Raw genomic sequence first — 23,456 nt, forward strand, 5'->3', positions numbered from 1 at the left:
GGAATACTGATGCCATCGGAACAGCCCCCTAGCATGTCGTCTTGCACTTGGTACAACGAATCTGTTGAACCGGCAAACGAATCACCGTCTGAGAGGATGGCCATCTCACCCCTATCTTCAGATCCTTCAGAAAGTTCCTCTCCGTGGATGCAGCCCACGAAAGCACGCTTCATAACAGGTTGAGTCCGGGTCTTCCTCGCACACTGAGCCGTCTCGACGAGGTCGGTGCAGTTGTCCGGCTCAGGGCCCGGCTCCGAAGGGGACCCGGTATCCGTACTCAATTGAGCCAGCGTCGGGACCCCATCCTTTGTCGTCGATTTAGATCTTGCCGCGATGACTCTTGGTCATCCGTCCCACTACGTATCCCTTGAGCCCTTCGAAGTTGCCCTTCAAGAACTCAAATCCACCGTGCGCTGGCCCCACGGTGGGCGCCAACTTTCGTGGAATTGTCACATCAGATATCCTTGTGAAAGGACTTAGTTGTGGAGCCATTGCAACTAGGAAGCTTGAAGAGGTTAAATCGGGACAAAGGACACGAGAGGGTTTATACTAGTTCGGCCCCTTACGGTGAAGGTAAGGCCTACGTCTAGTTGGGTTTGGTATTGATGTTTCGATGACCAGGGAGCAAGATATGCTATCCCAGGCTCTCGATGAGTTGTTTCTTTTTTCTAAGCTGCCAGCAGGTCGTCCCCTTATATACACGGGTTGACGCCCTGTGGCCTACAGAGTCCCGGCCGGCTTATAAACAGTGTCCGGCTCGGTGACTAGTTAAATATACCTTATGATACAAGTCATGCCATTACGGCGGTTTACTACAACGGGCCTTAAGTCGCCTGTGGGCCTTAAGCCCTTTATTGAACTGCCATCTTCATGCTTGGTCTTGGGCTTCTCTCTGGTGAATCCTCTTTGCGTAACCCGGCTCCTCCTGGGCGGCTTACACAAATAGTTATATCCCCAACATGTATGAGAACAAAGTGTGGACTTTGGTGGAGTTGCCCGATAATCGGCAAGCCATATTGTATAAATGGATCTTCAAGAGGAAGACAGACATTGATAGTAGTGTTCCTATCTACAAAGCTCGACTTGTCGCAAAAAGTTTTTTGACAAGTTCAAGGTGTTGAATACGATGAGATTTTCTCACTCGTATTGATGCTTAAGTCTATCAGAATCATGTTAGCAATTGCCACATTTTATGAAATCTGGCAAATGGATGCCAAAACTACATTCCTTAATGGATTTATTAAAGAAGAGTTGTATATGATACAACCAGAAGGTTTTGTCAATCCTAAAGGTGCTAACAAAGTGTACAAGCTCCAGTGATCCATCTATGGACTGGTGCAAGCATCTCGGAGTTGGAATATACACTTTGATGAGTTGATCAAAGCATATAGTTTTATACAGACTTGTGGTGAAGCCTGTATTTATAGGAAAGTGAATGGGAGCACTACAGCATTTCTGATAAAGTATATGTGAATGACATATTGTTGATCAGAAATAATGTAGAATCTTCTGGAAAGCATAAAGGAGTATTTGAAAGGAGTTTTTCAAAGAAAGACCTCGGTGAAGTTGCTTACACATTGAGCATCAAGATCTATAGAGATAGATCAAGACGCTTGATAAGATTTTTCAATGAGTACATACCTTGATAAGATTTTGAAGTAATTCAAAATGGAACAGTCAAAGAAGGAGTTCTTGCCTGTGTTGCAAGGTGTGAAGTTAAGTAAGACTCAAAACCCGACTATGGCAAAAAATAGAAAGAGAATGAAAAGTCATTCCCTATGCCTCAGTCATGGATTCTATAAAGTATGCTATGCTGTGTACCAGACCTATTGTATACCTTGCTCTGAGTTTGGCAAGGGAGTACAATTTTGATCTAAGAGTAGATCACTGGACAGTGGTCAAGAATATCCTTAGTGAGGACTAAGGAAATATTTCTCGATTATGGAGGTGATAAAAGAGCCCATCGTAAAGAGTTACATCGGTGCAAGCTTTTACACCGATCCAGATGACTCTAAGTCTCAATCTGGATACATATTGAAAGTGGGAGCAATTAGCTAGAGTAGCTTCGTGCAGAGCATTGTAGACATAGAATATTTGCAAAATACATACGGCTCTGAATGTGACAGACCCGTTGACTAAACTTCTCTCATGAGAAAAACATGATCATACCTTAGTACTCTTTGGGTGTTAATCACATAGCGATGTGGACTAGAGTATTGACTCTAGTAAACCCTTTGGGTGTTGATCACATGACGATGTGAACTATGGGTATTAATCACATACAGATGTGAATATTGGTGTTAAATCCCATGGCGATGTGAACTAGATTATTGACTCTAGTGCAAGTGGGAGACTGAAGGAAGTATGCCCTAGAGGCAATAATAAAGTTATTATTTATTTCCTTATTTCATGATAAATGTTTATTATTCATGCTAGAATTGTATTAACCGGAAACATAATACATGTGTGAATACATAGACAAACATAGTGTCACTAGTATGCCTCTACTTGACTAGCTCGTTGAATCAAAGATGGTTAAGGTTCCTAGCCATAGACATGAGTTGTCATTTGATTAACGGGATCACATCATTAGAGAATGATGTGATTGACTTGACCCATTTTGTTAGCTTAGCACTTGATTGTTCAGTATGTTGCTATTGCTTTCTTCATAACTTATACATGTTCCTATGACTATGAGATTATGCAACTCCCGTTTACCGGAGGAACACTTTGTGTGCTACCAAACGTCACAACATAACTGGGTGATTATAAAGGTGCTCTACAGGTGTCTCCGAAGGTACTTGTTGAGTTGGCGTATTTCGATATTAGTATTTGTCACTCCGATTGTCGGAGAGGTATCTCTGGGCCCTCTCGCTAAAGCACATCACTATAAGCCTTGCAAGCAATGTGAATAATGAGTTAGTTGTGGGATGATGTATTACGTAACGAGTAAAGAGACTTGCCGGTAACGAGATTGAACTAGGTATTGAGATACCGATGATCAAATCTCGGGCAAGTAACATACCGATGACAAAGGGAACAACGTATGTTGTTATGCAGTTTGACCGATAAAGATCTTCTTAGAATATGTGGGAGCCAATATGAGCATCCAGGTTCTGCTATTGGTTATTGACCGGAGACGTGTCTCGGTCATGTCTACATAGTTCTCGAACCCGTAGGGTCCGCACGCTTAATGTTCGGTGATGATTTATATTATGAGTTATGTGTTTTGATGTACCGAAGATAGTTCGGAGTCCCGGATAAGATCAGGGACATGACGAGGAGTTTCGAAATGGTCGAGACGTAAAGATCGATATATTGGACGACTATATTCGGACACAGGAAAGGTTCCAAGTGATTCGGGTATTTATCGGAGTACCGGAGAGTTACGGGAATTCGCCGGGGAGTATATGGGCCTTATTGGGCTTTAAGGGGGAGAGAGAGAGGTAGGCTGCGCGTCCCCCCAAGGCCTGGTCCGAATTGGACTAGGGGGAGGGTCGGCGCCCCCTCCTTCCTTCTCTTCTCTCTTCCCTTTCCACTGACTCCTACTCCTACTACATGGAAGGGGGGGAATCCTACTCCCGGTGGGAGTAGGACTCCCCAAGGTGTGCCATAGAGAGGGCCGGCCCCTCCCCTCCTCTCCTCCTTTATATACTGAGGCTAGGGGCACCCCATAGACACACAAGTTGATCTGTTAATCTCTCCCAGTCGTGTGCGGTGCCCCCTCCACCATATTCCACCTCGGTCATATCGTAGCGGTGCTTAGGCGAAGCCCTGCGTCGGTAGCAACATCATCACCGTCATCACGCCGTCGTGCTGACGGAACTCTCCCGCAAAGCTCTACTGGATCGGAGTTCGTGGGACGTCATTGAGCTGAACGTGTGCTGAACTCGGAGGTGCCGTATGTTCAGTACTTGGATCGGTCGAATCGTGAAGACGTACGACTACATCAACCGCGTTGTGCTAACGCTTCCGCTTTCGGTCTACGAGGGTACGTGGACAACACTCTCCCCTCTCGTTGCTATGCATCACCATGATCTTGCGTGTGCGTAGGAAATTTTTTGAAATTACTACGTTCCCCAACAAGTTGTTCTATTTATATGAGAGATATGTTTTATGGTCATGCCCCGCTGGTCAATGGTTTATTCTTATTAAATCTCGAACGGGATGTTACACATATTCATAGTGTGAATACCAAAAGATGTAAGGTTAATAACGATAGTCCCACATACTTGTGGCACTGTCGCCTTGGTCACATTGGTGTCAAACGCATGAAGAAACTCCATGCAGATGGACTTTTGGAGTCGCTTGATTATGAATCATTTGACACGTGCGAACCATGCCTCATGGGCAAGATGACCAAGACTCCGTTCTCCAGAACAATGGAGCGAGCAACCAACTTGGTTGAAATAATACATACTGATGTGTGCGGTCCAATGAGCGTTGAAGCTCGCGGTGGCTATCGCTATGTTCTCTCCCTCACTGATGACTTAAGTAGATATGGGTATGTCTACTTAATGAAACACAAGTCTGAGACCTTTGAAAAGTTCAAGGAATTTCAGAGTGAGGTGGAGAATCAATGTGACGGAAAATAAAGTTCTTACGATCAGATCATGGAGGAGAATATTTAAGTCACGAGTTTGGTACACACTTAAGGAAATGTGGGATTGTTTCACAACTCACGCCGCCTGGAACACCCCAGCGTAATGGTGTGTCCGAACGTCGTAATCGCACTCTATTGGATATGGTGCGATCTATGATGTCTCTTACCGATTTACCGCTATCATTTTGGGTTTATGCTTTAGAGACAGCCACATTAACTTTAAATAGGGCACCGTCTAAATCCGTTGAGACGACACCGTATGAATTATGGTTTGGAAATAAACCTAAGATGTCGTTTCTAAAAGTTTGGGGATGCGATGCTTATGTCAAGAAACTTCAACCTGAAAAGCTCGAACCCAAGTCGGAAAAATGTGTCTTCATAGGATACCCTAAGGAAACCATTGGGTATACCTTCTACCTCAGATCGGAAGGCAATATCTTTGTTGCCAAGAACGGGTCCTTTCTGGATAAAGAGTTTCTCTCGAAAGAAGTAAGTGGGAGGAAAGTAGAACTTGATCAAGTACTGCCTCTTGAACCGGAAAATAGCGCAGCTCAGGAAGATGTTTCTGTGGTGCCTGCACTGACTAGAGAGGAAGTTAATGATGATGATCAAGGAACTTCGGATCAAGTTGCTACTGAACTTCATAGGTCCACAAGGGCACGTTCCGCACCAGAGTGGTACGGCAACCCTGTCCTGGAAATCATGTTGTTAGACAACGGTGAACCTTCGAACTACGAAGAAGCGATGGCGGGCCCAGATTCCAACAAATGGCTTGAAGCCATGAAATCTGAGATAGGATCCATGTATAAAAATAAAGTATGGACTTTGACAGACTTGCCCGATGATCGGCGAGCCATAGAAATAAATGGATCTTTAAGAAGAAGATTGACGCGGATGGTAATGTGACCATCTATAAAGCTCAGCTTGTCGCTAAGGGTTATCGACAAGTTCAAGTGGTTGACTACGATGAGACCTTCTCACCCGTAGCGAAGCTGAAGTCCGTCCGAATCATGTTAGCAATTGCCGCATTCTATGACTATGAGATATGGCAAATGAACATCAAAACGGCATTCCTTAACGGTTTTCTTAAGGAAGAATTGTATATGATGCAGCCGGAAGGTTTGGCGATCCTAAGAATGCTAACAAGGTATGCAAGCTCCAGCGCTCCATCTATGGGCTGGTGCAAGCATCTCGGAGTTGGAACATTCGCTTTGATGAAATGATCAAAGCATTTGGGTTTATGCAGACTTATGGAGAAGCCTGCATTTATAAGAAAGTGAGTGGGAACTCTGTAGCATTTCTCATATTATATGTGGATGACATACTATTGATGGGAAATGATATAGAACTTTTGAAAAGCATAAAGGCCTACTTGAATAAGTGTTTTTCAATGAAGGACCTTGGAGAAGCTGCTTACATATTTAGGCATCAAGATCTATAGAGATAGATCGAGACGCCTCATTGATCTTTCACAAAGCACATACCTTGATAAGATATTGAAGAAGTTCAATATGGATCAGTCCAAGAAGGGGTTCTTGCCTGTTTTGCAAGGTGTGAAATTGAGCACGGCTCAATGCCCGACCTCGGCAGAAGATAGAGAAAAGATGAGTGGCATCCCCTATGCCTCAGCCATAGGGTCTATTATGTATGCCATGTTGTGTACTAGACCTGATGTAAACCTTGCCGTAAGTTTGGTGGGAAGGTACCAAAGTAATTCGGCATGGAACACTGGACAATGGTCAAGAATATCCTGAAGTACCTGAAAAGGACTAAGGATATGTTTCTCGTTTATGGAGGTGATGAAGAGCTTGTCGTAAAGGGTTACGTCAATGCTAGCTTCGACACAGATCTGGATGACTCCAAGTCACAAACCGGATACGTGTATATTTTGAATGGTGGGGCAGTCAGCTGGTGCAGTTTCAAGCAAAGCGTCATGGCAGGATCTACATGTGAAGCGAAGTACATGGCAGCCTCAGAGGTAGCACATGAAGCAATCTGGATGAAGGAGTTCATTATTGACCTAGGAGTTATTCCCAATGCGTCAGGCCCGATGACTCTCTTCTGTGATAACGCTGGTGCTATTGCCCTTGCCAAGGAGCCCAGGTTTCACAAGAAGACCAGGCATATCAAGCGTCGCTTCAACTCCATTCATGAAAATGTTCAAGATGGAGACATAGATATTTGTAAAGTGCATATGGATCTGAATGTTGCAGATCCATTGACTAAACCTCTTCCATGAGCAAAACATGATCAACACCAGAACTCTATGGGTGCTATTCATCATAATGTAACTAGATTATTGACTCTTGTGCAAGTGGGAGACTGTTGGAAATATGCCCTAGAGGCAATAATAAAATGGTTATTATTATATTTCCTTGTTCATGATAATTGTCTATTGTTCATGCTATAATTGTACTGACTCGAGACCATAATACATGTGTGAATACATAGACCACAACATGTCCCTAGTGAGCCTCGAGTTGACTAGCTCGTTGATCAATAGATGGTTATGGTTTCCTGACCATGGACATTAGATGTCATTGCTAATGGGATCACATCATTAGGAGAATGATGTGATGGACAAGACTCAATCCTAAGCATAGCACAAGATAGTGTAGTTCGCTTGCTAAGAGCTTTTCTAATGTGAAGTATCATTTCCTCAAACCATGAGATTGTGCAACTCCGGGATACCGTAGGAATGCTTTGGGTGTACCAAACGTCACAACGTAACTGGGTGGCTATAAAGGTGCACTACAGGTATCTCTGAAAGTGTCTGTTGGGTTGGCATGAATCGAGACTGGGATTTGTCACTCCATATGACGGCGAGGTATCTCTGGGCCCACTCGGTAATGCATCATCATTATGAGCTCAATGTGACTAAGCAGTTAGTCATGGGATCATGCATTACGGAACGAGTAAAGTGACTGGCCAGTAACGAGATTGAACGAGGTATTGGGATACCGACCATCGAATCTCGGGCAAGTAACATACCGATTGACAAAGGGAATTGTATACTACAAGCCGGATACAAGTCCGGGTCTTGATTCCTTGTAAGGGAGATATTCCTCACGCCTTTCCTCTTCAGCCGGCCTACCATAACGTAAGCCGGCCTTCGGGGCCTTGAGCCTCCTGGGCCCCTGGGTCTTGTCACTCCTCTGATCCGCTTGCCAGGTCACCCATAAGTCGCCAGGATCGAGTGGGTCACTTAGTGTGTCGTCCAGTCAGGGCGGGTCATCAGTGAGTCGCCAAGTCCGGCTGGGTTATACATCCAGTCGGGTCATACCGCGGGGTATATCCTCGACAGGATTGATTGAATCCCCAACATCGTGGTTCATCCGATGAGATCATCGTGGAACATATGGGACCAACATGGGTATCCAGATCCCGCTGTTGGTTATTGGCCGGAGAGATGTCTCGGTCATGTCTACATGATTCCCGAACCCGTAGGGTCTACACACTTAAGGTTCGGTGACGCTAGAGTTGTTATGGGAATTATTATGCGGTTACCGAATGTTGTTAGGAGTCTCGGATGAGATCCCGGACGTCACGAGGAGTTCTGGAATGGTACGGAGATAAAGATCTATATATGGGAAGTCCTTATTCGGTCGACGGAAATGTTCGGGGGTTTATCAGTATTGTACCGGGACCACCGAAAGGGTTCCGGGGGTCCACCGGGAGGGTCCACCTGCCCCGGAGGGCCCTATGGGATGAATATGGAGGGGGACCAGCCCCTAAGTGGGCTGGGCACCAAACCCCCTTGGGCCCATGCGCCTAGGGTTGGGGGGGGGGGAACCCTAAAGGGGGCGCCCCCCTTGGCTTGGGGGGCAAGCCTCCCCCTTGGCTGCCACCCCCCTCTAGATCCATTTGGAGGGGGCCAGCCCCCCTCTCCCTTGCCCCTATAAATAGAGGGGAGGTGGGAGGGCTGCCGCACCCTTCCCCTGGCACAACCCTCTCCCTCCCCAACACCTCCTCTTCCTCTGTAGTGCTTGGCGAAGCCCTGCCGGAGAACTGCAAGCTCCACCACCACGCCGTCGTGCTACCGGAGCTCTCCCTCAACTTATCTTCTCCCCTTGCTGGATCAAGAAGGAGGAGACGTCCCCGAGATGTATGTGTGTTGAACGCGGAGGCATCGTCCGTTCGGCGTTAGATCGGATCTTCCGTGATTTGAATCGCCGCGAGTACGACTCCCTCATCCGCGTTCTAGCAACACTTCCGCTTAGCGATCTTCAAAGGTATGAAGATGCACGTCCTCTCTCTCTCTCTCTTGTTGCTAGAATCTCCTAGATTAATCTTGGTGATACGTAGATTTTTTTTTGAATTATTGTTACGTTCCCCAACAGGAGCACCTCACCGTCGAGGCCACCGTTGACGCCTCGCGCGCCAACGCCGCGACGCAGCTGGCTGCTTTAAACGATAGTTCGTGGCATTTTCTCGAGGCCATAGTTTGCTAGCTACTGCCTTTCCTTAACAAATTCTAGTGAATTGTGCTATCTACTTTTACCATGCAGTCTTTTGCTATAGTGTATATGTTCTATATGTCGTGCAATGTGGTGTTCAGTTAACTGCTTGGTCCAATTCTGCAAATGTGATGTTTAATTCTTCAGGCTGCAATATTTCCAAGTTGTTAAGCATGCTTGGTTTGGTTAACTGTCTGATCTTCTATTATGAGTATGTTATATTGTGCAATGTGGTGCTCAGTTAATGTTTGGTTCATTTGTTGTGGTGTTTAGTTAACTGCTTGGTTCAATTCTGCAATGCTATGTTCAATTGTTGTGGTTGCATTCTGTTATTGTATACCATGTGAGGAATAAATCAAATTTGGTTGTACTAAATACATGAGAAACAAATACAATTGCTATATTTCCAAGTTGTTAAGCATGCTTGGTTTGGTTAACTGTCTGATTTTCTATTAGGAGTATGTTATATTGGGCAATGTGGTGCTTAGTTAACGTTTGGTTCATTTGTTGTGGTGTGTAGTTAACTGCTTGGTTCAATTCTGCAATGCGATGTTCAATTGTTGTGGCTGCATTCTGTTATTGTATACCATGTGAGGAATAAATCGAATTTGGCTGCATTTAATACATGAGAAACATATACAAGTGCTATATTTCCTAGTTCTTAATCATGCTTGGTTTGGATAAATAGGTTTTCCATGTGGCTTGAATTAAGCTAATGAATCTGCAATGTGCTTATTTTTCATCAACATATTTTACTGATAGCATGCGAACCCTTACTTAACCTGATGACTAACTACCTTATATGTGTTACAGGGAAACAATGGAAAGCACTGAGGTTTACAATCAAGGTTAGCACGTGCGTGGTCCGTTGTCTAATAGCACATTACTGTGCAATTGCAGGAACCATTCTAATATTTAGGTTTTTAACAATTTGGTCTTGCACATGTAGGTCCTGCTGTCAGAGGTTTTAACCCACTGTCCAACCCTTATTGCATATGGGGGAATGAGTTGTCCATGAATATTAGTCAAGTCAAGAAATTCAGAAAGATTGTTAGGATAGAGAAATTAGCGACAAAAAACAACAAGATCTTTGTCTGCACAATGAAGAAGACATCAGTTCACTACAGGATGGTACTAACTATTATACCTTGCCTTTTTTATCCCTTTGCCCCATTTCCAATATAGAGAAGATATTTATGCACATCATTGTTTTCAGGCCTTTCCAAAGCAGTTCACTGATGATTACCTCTCAAACCACCTGTATGGCCAGGAGGCGAGGAAGGTATCCATACAACACCCACGGTTAAATATTGAAGTGTTCCTGAAAAGGACGAAGGATGGACGATCAATCATCCACATGCACTGGCCTAAAGTTACAAAGACCTTCAACATCAATGAAGGCTCAATATTGGCCTTCTGCTTCAGCAGTTTTGCAGATGAGATACATTTGTCTATGTACCATCTATGATGCTAATTTCGAAAGGTTATAGATGTTTCATTTGAAACTTGGTCCTGGTGTAGTTGTGTAATGGGGTAGCTGAGTGCTGAAGCTATATGATGTTGTACTCTGATGTATTTCAATTATGAAAATGAAATATATTGTGTGCTTAATATGAAATGTTAATTAGATTAATAAATGGATTATGAATAATTGGATAATTAGCTTGCTAATTGGGTTTTTCTATTGCAAACGGTTATTGAGAAAAAACCGTGTGCGATGCATTCAATAACACACAGTTTCTAGGAACAAACCGTGTTAGATTAATGAACAATCACATATGACATCCTCTTGAAAACTGTTTGCGTTAGGCCACCTGGCGCAGACGTTTACCATAAAAAAATTGTGTGTGATGGACAGCCCTTGACACACAGTTTCTTCCGTGTGTGATGAATTCAATAACGCAAACGATAAAATTGTTAATACAGTGTGCAATGGAAATGTTATCACAAACGATTTAACCAGGAAAATTGTGTGTGATGTACTTGCGGACAAAAACGTTTTTCTTGGAGCGACTGTGTGGGATGTATATACTGATGGAAACGTTTAGCGCTAGCTGACTGTGTGGGATGTACTTGCAACTGGAAACAATTTCGCCGTATAATTGTATTTTTTAGCTCTACTGTATGTATTTCCGTATTTGAGCGCTCGCCGGTCGCACACAACCTCATTTTGCCGAGTGTGTGTGCCAGGAGGGCATATCCCCGACGGTTTCTGGGTCGTGTGGGAAGGACCCCCCCTATCGCCCACACTCACTTGGCGACGGTTCCAAAGGCCGTCGCGGAAAGGTGTTAAAAACCGTTTGTTTAGCAGCTCGATGTACTAGTGTGGATTTATTCGGTCCTCAAACTTATGTGAGTTTCGGTGGCAGTCATTATGGTCTAGTTATTGTTGATGATTTCTCTCGATACACTTGGGTATTCTTTCTCGAAGACAAAACCTCCACCCAAGATATCTTCAAAAGTTTCGCTAAGAAGGCCCAGAATGAATATGATGTGTGAATTAAGCATGTCAGAAGTGGCAATGGAACTGAATTAAAAATACTCATATTGCTGAATTTCTTGATGAACATGGTATTACTCATGAGTTCTCTGCCACATACACTCCCAACAGAATGGAGTTGTTGAACGAAAGAGCAGAACTCTCATTGAAATGGCGAGAACAATGCTCAATGAGTACAAAACTCCCATTCGCTTCTGGGTTGATGCCATTAACACTGCTTGTCATGTTATCAATCGTGTTTATCTTCACAAGTTCCTTAAGAAAACTTCTTATGAGCTTATCACTGGCAAGAAACTGAATGTTTCTTGTCTACATGTTTTTGGTGCACATTGTTACATTCTTGATATGAATCACTCTTCCAAGTTTGCACCTAAGGCACATGAAGGTTTTCTTCTCGGTTATGGCTCAAACTCGCATACGTATCGTGTCTATAACTCTCATCACATGAAAGTTATGGAAAAGTTTCATGTGTGATTTGATGAATCGAACGGCTCCCAAAAGGAGCACCTGCCAAATGTGATTGATGAACCACTGATATCAGATGCTATTCGACAAATGGCTACTGGGAGCGTCTAGCCTATTGAACGAAATGCACCTGAGTCCTCTAATGATGATGCTCCTTTGACTCAAAGCAGAACTCGTCAAGCCACTGCCGAAGCAAATGCTCCTCCGAATGGAAATGCACGACAAAAAAACCACTTCGGTGATGATACGTGTTTGTCATAGCAGGTCACGTTTTCTGTCATGCATGTACATCCATGACGATTTTATGATAGAATCAAGATAGTCATACCTGTGCTGTCGTAGAAGTGTTCCATGACAATACCAAAATTATCATCACGGAAGTGTGATGACCCACAAGTATAGGGGTTCTATCGTAGTCCTTTCGATAAGTAAGAGTGTCGAACCCAACGAGAAGCAGAAGAAAATGACAAGCGGTTTTCAGTAAGGTATTCTCTGCAAGCACTGAAATTATCGGTAACAGATAGTTTTGTGATAAGGTAATTCCTAACGGGTACCAAGTAACAAAAGTAAACAAGGTGCAGCAAGGTAACCCAATCCTTTTTGTAGCAAAGGATAATCCTGGACAAACTCTTATATAAAGGAAAGCGCTCCCGAGGACACATGTGAATTATCGTCAAGCTAGTTTTCATCATGGTCATATGATTCACGTTTGTTACTTTGATAATTTGATATGTGGGTGGACCGGTGCTTAGATAATGCCCTTCCTTGGACAAGCATCCCACATATGATTAACCCCTCTCACAAGCATCCGCAACTATGAAAGAAGAATTAAGGTAAACCTAACCATAGCATGAAACATATGGATCCAAATCAGCCCCTTATGAAGCAACGCATAAACTAGGGTTTAAGCTTCTGTCACTCTAGCAACCCATCATCTACTTATTACTTCCCAATGCCTTCCTGTAGGCCCAAACAATGGTGAAGTGTCATGTAGTCGACATTCACATAACACCACTAGAGGAAAGACAACATACATCTCATCAAAATATCGAACGAATACCAAATTCACATGACTACTTATAACAAGACTTCTCCCGTGTCCTCAGAAACAAACGTAACTACTCACAAATCATATTTATGTTCATAATCAGAGGGGTATTAATATGCATAAAGGATCTGAACATATGATCTTCCACCGAATAAACCAACTAGCATCAACTACAAGGAGTAATCAACACTACTAGCAACCCACAGGTATCAATCTGAGGTTTTGAGACAAAGATCGGATAAAAGAGATGAATTAGGGTTTGAGGGGAGATGGGGCTAGTGAAGATGTTGATGGAGATTGACCCCCTCCCGATGAGAGGATCGATGGTGATGACGATGGTGACGATTTCCCCCTTTCGGAGGGATGTTTCCCCGGCAGAACAGCTCCGCCGGAGCCCTAGATTGGTTCCGCCTCGAGACGGCGACGCTTCGTCACGAAAGCTTCCTTATGATTTTTTTCGGGGCAAAAGACACCTTATACCAGAAGATGGGCATCGAGGGGCTTTCAGGTGGCCCACGAGGCAGGGAGGCGCGCCCCCCACCCTCGTGGACAGTGGGTGGCCCCCCTCTGGTGCTTTCTTCGCCCAATATTTTTAATATATTTCAAAACTGACTTTCGTGGAGTTTCATGACTTTTGGAGTTGTGCAGAATAGGTCTCTAATATTTTGCTCCTTTATCAGCCCAGAATCCAGCTGCCGACATTCTTCCTCTTCATGTAAACCTTGTAAAATAAGAGAGAAAAGGCATAAGCATTGTGTCATAATGCGTAGTAATAGCCCATATTGCAATAAATATCAATATAAAAGCATGATGCAAAATGGACGTATCAACTCCCCCAAGCTTAGACCTCGCTTGTCCTCAAGCGAAAGCCGATATCAGAAAATATGTTCACAAAGTTTAAAAATAGTGGTGTCGATAGAAGATAAAATACGGTCATGAGGGCATCATGATCATCTGTTATATATAAAAAGTGCTTTACGTGTTATCAGAAAAAAGATAAATACCTAGAAAATCCCACAATAATTAGAAACATCTGTCTGTTAATCTGGTAGCCTTGGAAACAACCGTCAATATTAGCCGATGGATGTTCGTAAACAATTCCATACGAAAAAATGTTAAGAAAATAAACCTCCTCACGTTAAAAAGAGTCCACACACCTCCTATAAAAAAGAGTCCATACACATCCTCACGTTAAAAAAGGGGTCCACACATTTTATATAAAAACCAAAAAAATATTAACAAAAGAAGATACCCACAAATTGGATCTAAAAAAACAGCCTAGCACCTAGGGCAAAAATAGCACGCCCGCATAACACCTAATCTATCATCTCCATGCTCTCGCTGCAGCCAAGCCGGGCGATGAAGTCGCCGGCGAGATGGATTAAGCCTCTCCTTGGGCTAATCATGTACCCTCAACGTCAACCCGTATATAGCTCCTCTCCCATGATGCCTCCTCTCTGTTGTTGACGTCTTCTACACTACGATCGGTAGCGGGGTAAAAGGCGTACAGATCTCAAGGGAAGATGAATGCCTAACTTCGCCGTGGGCTCTGGTTGAAGCGCAAGTTGATCCGACATTATCTGACTCACGTATCGTCGTGCTGATCATTTTTTTGAAGGTAAGCACCCGTCCAATTTTTGGATCATGGATGCATGATAAATCAATCCATATATTCCAAAGAAAGGGAAGGGAAAGGATAAAGTGGTTACAAAGTACATCCACGAGAACCGAATCTGAAGCCAAGGTGTAAACCTTGCCCTGTTCCATAGTAGCCGGATGCAGGCTCAAGCCTCAGGAGGATCACCGGGCATGCGTACTGTCTGCAGATCAATATGCATGCAACATACGTAAGAGATAGGTGGGCAGTCCAAATTTTGATAATTTCAAGTAGGTATTAGGCCATCAACAGTTGTAAGAATCTCCATCGAATATATTCAGCTGTAGACTAAGAATCTATATTTTGTTGATCAGGTTAGTTACATCAGATGCATAATGTATTAGACCCCCAACAGCCGTCAGGATCTTCAAAACAGCGAGGCGAGGTCTCAGGGATTCGGGCAAGAAGACACATACGCTGACCAAGCAAAGGAAGCTCAGTAGCATATTCGTACGGTCATTGGACTGCTACCTTATTATTTCTGGTATAAGCACTAATCTATGTGTAAGCTATGTACTCTTTTTGTTACTTCGCCCTGCACCTACAAGCTGAATGTGCTCTATTCTTCGATCCTATATCTGCGGTTACCTAAACATCTTCATTGGTTTTAGTTCTGTTCTCCTTACAATTAGCATTTGGACTGGTGCATATAATATTATTCAGAACAATGTCAATTAATGTTAGAAACTTATTTGTCACTAGCTAGCGGTTTTAGTTCTGCCTTCGCCATTACAAATAATTCATGAAAGGGGTTTTCTTTCATTTTCTATGTATGTGCAATATCGCTAATTAAGCTAACTATGCATACATAATTATCTATTAATTATTTGTCTCTTGCTGGACTGATATATTATGGATTCAAATTTTGTACTTTTTTGCAGGTTGAGAGAGAGTAGGGGTTGAAGACGACGTCTCGGCCGTGCTGCCTCACTTGGGACAATGCCATCCCATTACATAAGCAAACTTTACCAAAACCTACTCTTCTGGACAATGGTGCAAGTACATTATGCAGAAAAAAAGGTACCTTGCATAACATATGTATATCTAAATATCAAAGAAAACCTACCATATTTGATTCCAAGTTTGCTTTATACACAAATAATGTAAGAGTAGGTAATATGGTGTCGTATGATAAATTACATATGCATGTATATCCCATCGCTCAAATGTCTGATCTGGCTCCATGTGGTGTCTCATTGGTTACTTTTGTTAATTCTTTTATTAGCTCTGAAGCTGGATGATGGATTGCCCAGCCAATGCTTTTTTGCCATGGATCAGATGGTATATACGCACAATCCGGAAGCATGTTGATTACTTCCTAACATTGGCTGGATGCACACGTACTGACGTACAAGAGGACTTGATGGAATCTTACCGGATGGAAAAACACCCACAAGCAAAACATGCACGTGAGTGGATTTGATTGCAAAAGAATCATTTAGTGATTTACACTAACGTAGGCTACCTAAATACACTCCTAATCGTTGATTATTTTAATGTCACAGCTGGACAGGAAACCACACATCGTGGTTAATTCCAGCATGCTCCATCTCACGTTGTCCATGTAGGTGTAGTTGGGATGTGTTCTTTGTTTACAGATTTGTTTGGATGTGTTCTAACTCTACTTACTTTGTACAGCTTGCATATGATTTTTCAGACCATATTACCTCAATATGAAATTTAAGATATGTGGTTTGGAAGTAGATATTACAATTAGGACTAATTGTATTGGTATATGTATTTTCTTTGAAATAAAACAATATATCAGTACTAGAAATTTATGATGTGATGGTTCATGTACACGCTGACCCATTGTTTAGGTGACTTCAGCCTTCCGGATTTGAGTTAGGAAAAGGACATGATTGTCCTGTTGAATTCGGGATCACCATGAGTGATTAATCAAAATGCAATACTGATAACCATAAGAAATATGTTACTACAAAAATCAGAAATATCTATCCGTTTATTTAACAGAGTAAAGTTTCATGGCCATTAAATAGGATATATATATATAAGTGAACAAAATTTACCTACCAATGCCATTATAATCGTAATAGCACCAACATGTTTTATTTGGCAATTTTTGTTTTTGAAAAGGTGGATCTATATGGCTGTCAAAAAAGATGGGTTAACTAAAAAAAGATGGGTCTATATCGCTACACTTTTGCCTTGCCCTAGAGGCGAGCCGCCAAATTGCTCTTGCCCTGTTGCTTTGTTGATGTCGTCGTCTGACTGCTGAGGATAGAGGAAGATAAGTAAAATCTCCTCCATAGTTCACTGGTGTTAGGCCTACATCTTCCTTGCCCTTCTGTCTGATCTATACTGCTATGAGTCAAAGACGACGGACGTCGTCATGTTGGGCTGTATGCTATGAAAAAATTGATCCACACAGGTGCAGCTCAAATTCATGTGTATGTGCTAATTGATCCTTATAGGTTATGTTAGCTAGGTGCAGGATTTCATCATGAAGGAATTAAATGTAGCTTGCTTTGTCGTCTTGCTGGTAGTACTATATATGCTTGTGGGCCGGTGCCAAAAGAGGTCGCAGGTAAGCATGCTTCTCCTCTTCCAAATCCCTCCACAATCAAACTTAAACACTAATAATGAGCCTATATATGTTCCACACGATTGTAGAGAAACGACTGTTTAAACAAGCACTGATGCTGCATATATGTTTGACACATATACCTAAGCCCTGACTCCTATGAACTTGCGTAGTGTTTATTTGAGACCAAATGATTTATTTAATCGTTAATCCATGACTAATTCTGCTGCAGTCTTACTCTTGATTGATTTTATAATATACTCCCTCCGTCCGGAAATACTCGTCCGAGGAATGGATGTATCTAGATGTATTTTAGTTGTAGATACATTCATTTTTATGCATATCTTCGACAAGTATTTCTGGACGGAGGGAGTACAAAATTTCCAATTGCCGTATTCGTCATAATGTCACGTTATTCTCTTTAATTCAAACATTTTCAGGGATGTAGTTAAACACAAGCAGTGATAGTAACATTGTGCAATTACCTTTGTGGTTTGATAGGTTCGCGCTTATCCGCGGGTCAGGTTGACATTCTAGGGTACAAAATAAAGGCCATAGAGCACACTCACTTGATCAGTGTATTCAGCAAGACTCCTAGAGTCCCAATACGCTGGACTACAAGAAGTGCCAACCATTGGTACCACAAGACAATGGGTACGATAACGAAGCAAGAATCGTCTGTGAAGCAAGCAACAACATGGTGGAGAAACGAGCTCCTGGATTTTCTGGCCAAGCACATCAACTGACTCACCATCATACTTCGTCAACCTAACGCAAACCCTCAATTTCTTAACGTTTGTTATGTATTTTTCTAGCATTAGATCGAAACCATGGTCTTGGAGAACTATTGTAAAAGAAACTTTTGTTCTGTTACGATACTACTTAATGAAAGGTTAGGAGAATGATGTTTTGTTAAACTTATGATTTTATTATACTCCCTCCTTCCATCTATATAGGGCCTAATGCGTTTTTCAAGACCGCCTTTGACTATTGATAAAATTAATACTACATGACATGCATACTATGAAAATTATATCATTGAAAGCTCCTTTCACATATGAATTTGATGATGTGCTTTGTGTAAGTTGCATGTCATATATTATTGCTCTAACATTTGGTCAAAGTTAGCCTCGAAAAACACATTAGGCCCTATATAGATGAAAGGAGGGAGTAATTAGTTACATGTCGGACATTAATTAATTATATTGGTAGTTTGCTACAATCGTACACGCATAAGAAAAGGTTAAGCAAAAAGAATAATATGAAAGAGACATGAAAAGGGAAAAAAGGGACCTGTAGGTCGAAGAATGCTGCTGTTGTCCAGGATAACCACAACTCGGCCGCCTCGAGTGGGAACAGCGATGAGGCGTCTGGCTCGCGTGCTTGGGGACGACAACGTTGCCAGGATCCTCATACTCAAGCTGTTTCCATGCTGGCTGCGGGAGACGAGCTCCACGCCCACATCACCTGCACGGACGCCGACAATAACGACAATGTACAGATCGACGATCTCGCCTCCCTCCTTGCGCAGCGGTTTCTCGGGCCCTGCTACACATCTGTTACCGGCCCAGGAAATAGAGGAGGCATACGAGGAGCCAAACCAGCCGCCGGTTACCCTGTGGCCGCACCAGTGATTCGAGTTGCGGGGGTGCCTACAGCTGAGGATGAGCAGGCTCAGCCGCTAAGGGCAACAAATCAAGGGAAACTCATGGGAGCTTAGGATTTACCAGCGGTACAAGCCGGACCTCATCCGGTGGCAGCAAATCTGGAGTAAGCGGAGAGGAGAAGGACAGGAGAAAGGGGATCGGGGCATCGGGAACACATGTCAGCGTGTGAAGGTGTGAGTCAGAGAGAAAATTTCCTTTATTTCCGAAGCATAGTGAGAGAAGATGTGTGCGCACTGTGCGCATTTGCTTGAGCATGTTGGGCTATGATTCAATTTTTTAGAATACAAAAAGTTCATTTTTTAATAGAAAAAAAACTACTAACTAGGTATGATTTACACAAAATTATAGTGCATATACGTGCATTTAGATATAATTTTTCATGCAAACATAGATTACACAGTCATATACTCTCTCCGTTCCTAAATATTTGACTTTCTAGACATTTCAAATGGACTACCACATACAGATGTATGTAGACATATTTTAGAGTGTAGATTCACTAATTTTGCTCTGTATGTAGTCACTTGTTGAAATGTCTAGAAAGACAAATATTTAGAAACGGAGTACTATAAAAAATTCCGGTGCCAATGGTACTCCCAAAAATGAATTATATTTTCAACATGTACAAAGTTACTATGGTTCGACGTGCCTGTTCGGAAACATAAGCTCGCATTTTATGATGAGCCACACCCGCACTAAAAGCATGATCACCCGGCCACATGTGGCTCACGAATGATTCAACGCGAACGTGCCATTTTGATATTTCCAACACATGAAGAAGGAATTCCACTTATGCTCAAAATCACTACTTCACGATGAACCGACAAAGATGTCGAATATTGATTTATTTTGACCAACCTTTGTTACATACTCTTGCATTTGGTAAAAAAGAGGCCTTGTATTTGTAAATACCAACACATTTGGTCCCAAATGTATTTTTAAAAGAAATAAAAAAAATCATATTGTTAAACTTGCTAAAGTTCTAGCCAGCGCATCGAGCGGGCCACTCTGCTAGTTCTTAGAACATCAATATCTTTCTCTAATAACTAGCACATGTGCCCGTGGGTTGCAACGGGGAGAAAATAAATAGTTATATATTCAAACAAGGCCTCCCGCTCAGCCAACACCGTTTCAGTGAAGTGGGCATGGGCTTAGTCCATGGTGAAACCCACATGGACCAGAGAGGAGGGTGGCATTGACTCGTCATTGGTCGCATCCTCTATTGGGATGTTCGTAACGTCGACCTCCGCCTGCCTGCCAGACTGCTAGCCGCCTCCCACTCGGCCAATACCGCTTCGGTGTAGTGAGCATGGGCCTAACCCATGATGATATCCACATGGACCAGCGAGTAGGGTGGCATCGACTTGTCATCGGTTGTGTCCTCTATTGGGATGTCAGTGCGGTCGGCGCCGCTTCAATGCTAGAGTGCCAATGAGAGTCGTCGATCTGAGCCTGCATGGTGCTCTGGAGCGGCGCTGACCACTTCTGGTGGAATTGACAAGGGTGGGCCATGGCAGTCATAATTGAGCATGGCAGCAATCCGTACGCCTGATAAGCCCCCAGTTTGTTTTCAGATTGCGGAAAATAAGAAGTCCGGACCGATCGACGGAACGATACATGCCGGCGTTAGATGGTAAACATGTTCGGCCGTGCGGCCCAGACGGTTGCAAGCATTTCAAGGGTTGGCGTTGGATACTCTTTGAGAGTTTATTATCAAAAGATTCAAACTCTAATGATTTTTATTACGTAGCTTTTTAATGGAAGGTTTCTTTTATTTGAAAGATTATATTACATTTTCAATGTTTTTTTCACTGGCCCAAACGCAAGAAAATATTATAACTCCCGTGTACGTTAAAAACAAAGTTGGGGCTGAGCCAGCAGCACGTACACGTTAAAAACAAAGTTGGGGCTGAGAGGGTGGCACGTACACCCATCAGGCCATCACGTGTCCTCCACCGCTTTGCCTCAAAAAGAAAACGGGTCCTCCACCGCTAGTTTATTATCCATTCGTCTCCACCGATGCATCTGCATCTTGCTCCCTTCTCTCACTCCATATGCGCACACTGATATCATTGCTTCAACGCTGCAGCCAGCGGGATTAGTAGGACGCCGTCGGGTAGTTGGAGCCGTCAACAGGCGGCAGCAGCAGCACCCCGGCGCCCATGAAGACGCCGCGCAGCAGCCGCAGCACGTGCCACTCGTCGTTGGACAGGAGCCGTCGCCGCACGCTGCGGCTGTCGCTCTCCGGCGCCAGCTTCAAGGTCCCGTGGCCATCCCCTGTGCAGCGCCGCCGCCAGCATGGGCATCTCGATGAGGAACGCCGTCGGCGCCCGCGTGTCCTCATGGATGGCCAGGCTCAGCCGGCTGCGGGGGTGCCCGAAGAGCGTCACCGCCGGCGCGTGCTCCGCAAGGATGGCCCCGCTGCCGAGTGCGAGTACGGGTGCGCGAGGGCAAGGAGCATGGCCCCACCGCCACCCCGCGGCGAGCGTGCGCGTTAGGAGGAGGTGGAGGACGAAGGCGGCGTCCGCCTCCACCACGACCACCCGCGCGCCGGCGCACATGGCCTCGCCCAGCAGGTCCCCCCTTCCCCATCCATCCCACTCCGTACTCCTCCATCCCCGCCTCGCCCAGCCCCCCAGAAACCGCGACCAACAGACTGCGGCGGCGGGGGCGCACGGGCATGGCCGTCTTGCAGCCCGTGCTAGTGTTGAGCATCGGCACCACCTTGAACATCTTGAAGAACCCCACGCCGACGCTCTCGGTGTTGCCGTGCTTGGTCCGACGCCTCAAGAGAGCACGCCGGCCGCCTTACCGGCCTCCGTGGCAACGCCTCGGCCCATTCCCCATTCCTGGTCTTAGGGAGATGGCCGCGAACGCACGTCCGCCGCGACGGCTCGCCCCATTCCTGGTATCGGGCGACGCGGACGGCCGCCGGGACGCATCACCCCGTCCTTCGCTCCTGCGGCGTAGACGCCGGCGGCAAGCGGGCGGTGCGTGCATGGCGGAGGACAATGCAAATGGATAAGGCGCGGTGGTGAACCAGTCTAATTAAGGATCGCAGGGGTGTTCTCATAAAAACGAAGCGTTTTCTCAGATAGAATAGGAGTGCGGGTTGATTTCTTAGGAACAGAGGGGTTTTTGTGCAAAAACGCCGACGACGGACGACAGAAACCCAATTTTCGGACGAATTAGTACCACCTCGTGTATTTCACACATAATATAAAAGCAGAAGCGGGACGAAACCAAGAATATCACCTTGCTTTAATAATAGGTATAGTCTTTCCCTATGTGTATATATATATATATATATATATATATATATATATATATATATATATATATATATTACTAGGACATGGGCCCGTGCGTTGCAACGGGAGAAAAAAAAATTACTCCCTCTGTCCATAATATAAGAATGAGACTGAGTAGTATCACACATCCTTTTCCCATTCCTTACCCTACCCGATCCTTATCAACGATTTTTGTTGATATGTGGAAATAGAGAAAAGAGAGAAAATATTAAATAATCGGTTTTAGTGTTATGCTAATTTCTAAATAATCGGTTTTAGTGTTATGCTAATTTCAACGTTAGGCCAAGTGATGTATATAATTATACTACCCTTATTTTTTATATGTAATTTTTTTTGTGGGTTGCGTACTAATTTTTTATGAAAATAGATGCTATTTTCCTCTAACTTGTTATTAAAAAAATTATATATCAAATAAAGTTTTGTTATCAAATTTAGCTGCCAGTTTCTTAGAAGATTATTGAAATTAACGATTTCTCATGAATAGATTGAACCTCCGTAAGAAGATAAGGTAAGATCGGAGTTGTAACAACCCAAGACCAATTTTTTCATCATTATAATGTTTATTTTATTTTATTTTTACATTTCATCATGATTGAATACTTCACACCAAATTAAAACTATGGATATTTTTGAAAAATCATTTGATATTTGCTTGTATTTTATTTAATTGCTTTTCCAATTTCCATTCCAACCTTCTCCAAAATCCCTTGCATTTTCAATTACAAGTTTGGCCCACAAAACTTTTTCCAAAATTCTCCAATTTCGATGAAACTTCTTTTATGGACCTAAGTATAAATCATGCACGCCATAGGAAATGACGGGAGAGAGAATATGGGTAAAGATCAACCGGCCTGGCCGGCCCAATAAGGAGCGGGAGCCCCACAACACTCCCTCGATCCTATCCTCCCAATCCCAGCGCCGGATCGGTTGTGGATCGATCCTTATATTTTGTGTTTTTTTTCTTTTACATCCCAGAAGCAGTTAAGCAATCAACAATCTGAGGCCCATATTTGTGGAAATAAAATAATAAGAGCACTGCAAAACATTATGAAATTTCAACCAATACATAAGACCACCATCAAGATCACAATACTGTTAAAGAGTACATGTCTACATTTCATTATAAGGTAGAAACTGAAAGTCATTTACAGCCAAATATTTGTAATTGACCCAACTGGTTCATTTGCTACTTATCTAAAACTA

The 23,456-nt window shown here is 43.5% G+C and overlaps 1 protein-coding gene, 1 long non-coding RNA gene and 1 pseudogene across 3 annotated transcripts; 1 reads left to right on the top strand and 2 right to left on the bottom strand.

The window, feature by feature from the left end:
* Positions 1-14,665: 14,665 nt before the first annotated feature.
* LOC119290768 lies at positions 14,666-19,114 on the bottom strand. Its single transcript, XM_037569414.1, has 3 exons — positions 19,003-19,114; positions 18,569-18,933; positions 14,666-14,893 (listed from the first exon to the last, which is right to left on the bottom strand). The coding sequence occupies exons 1-3, from the start codon at positions 19,086-19,088 to the stop codon at positions 14,874-14,876; spliced, it is 471 nt and encodes a 156-aa protein (XP_037425311.1). The 5' UTR covers positions 19,089-19,114; the 3' UTR covers positions 14,666-14,873.
* LOC119290770 lies at positions 14,813-18,192 on the top strand. 2 transcript variants are annotated; one of them, XR_005142048.1, is made up of 6 exons: positions 14,813-14,931; positions 15,045-15,214; positions 15,612-15,750; positions 15,956-16,139; positions 16,236-17,278; positions 17,777-18,192. It is a non-coding gene; the product is annotated as an uncharacterized LOC119290770 (long non-coding RNA). The 2 variants fall into 2 exon arrangements; XR_005142047.1 differs by having other exon boundaries at positions 16,236-18,192.
* Positions 19,115-20,881: 1,767 nt separating the features above from the next.
* Positions 20,882-21,503, bottom strand: LOC119292727 (annotated as a pseudogene).
* Between the last annotated feature and the right edge of the window lie 1,953 nt (positions 21,504-23,456).

This window comes from Triticum dicoccoides, chromosome 4B, assembly GCF_002162155.2.
Source record: "Triticum dicoccoides isolate Atlit2015 ecotype Zavitan chromosome 4B, WEW_v2.0, whole genome shotgun sequence".
NCBI classification, from domain to species: domain Eukaryota; kingdom Viridiplantae; phylum Streptophyta; class Magnoliopsida; order Poales; family Poaceae; genus Triticum; species Triticum dicoccoides.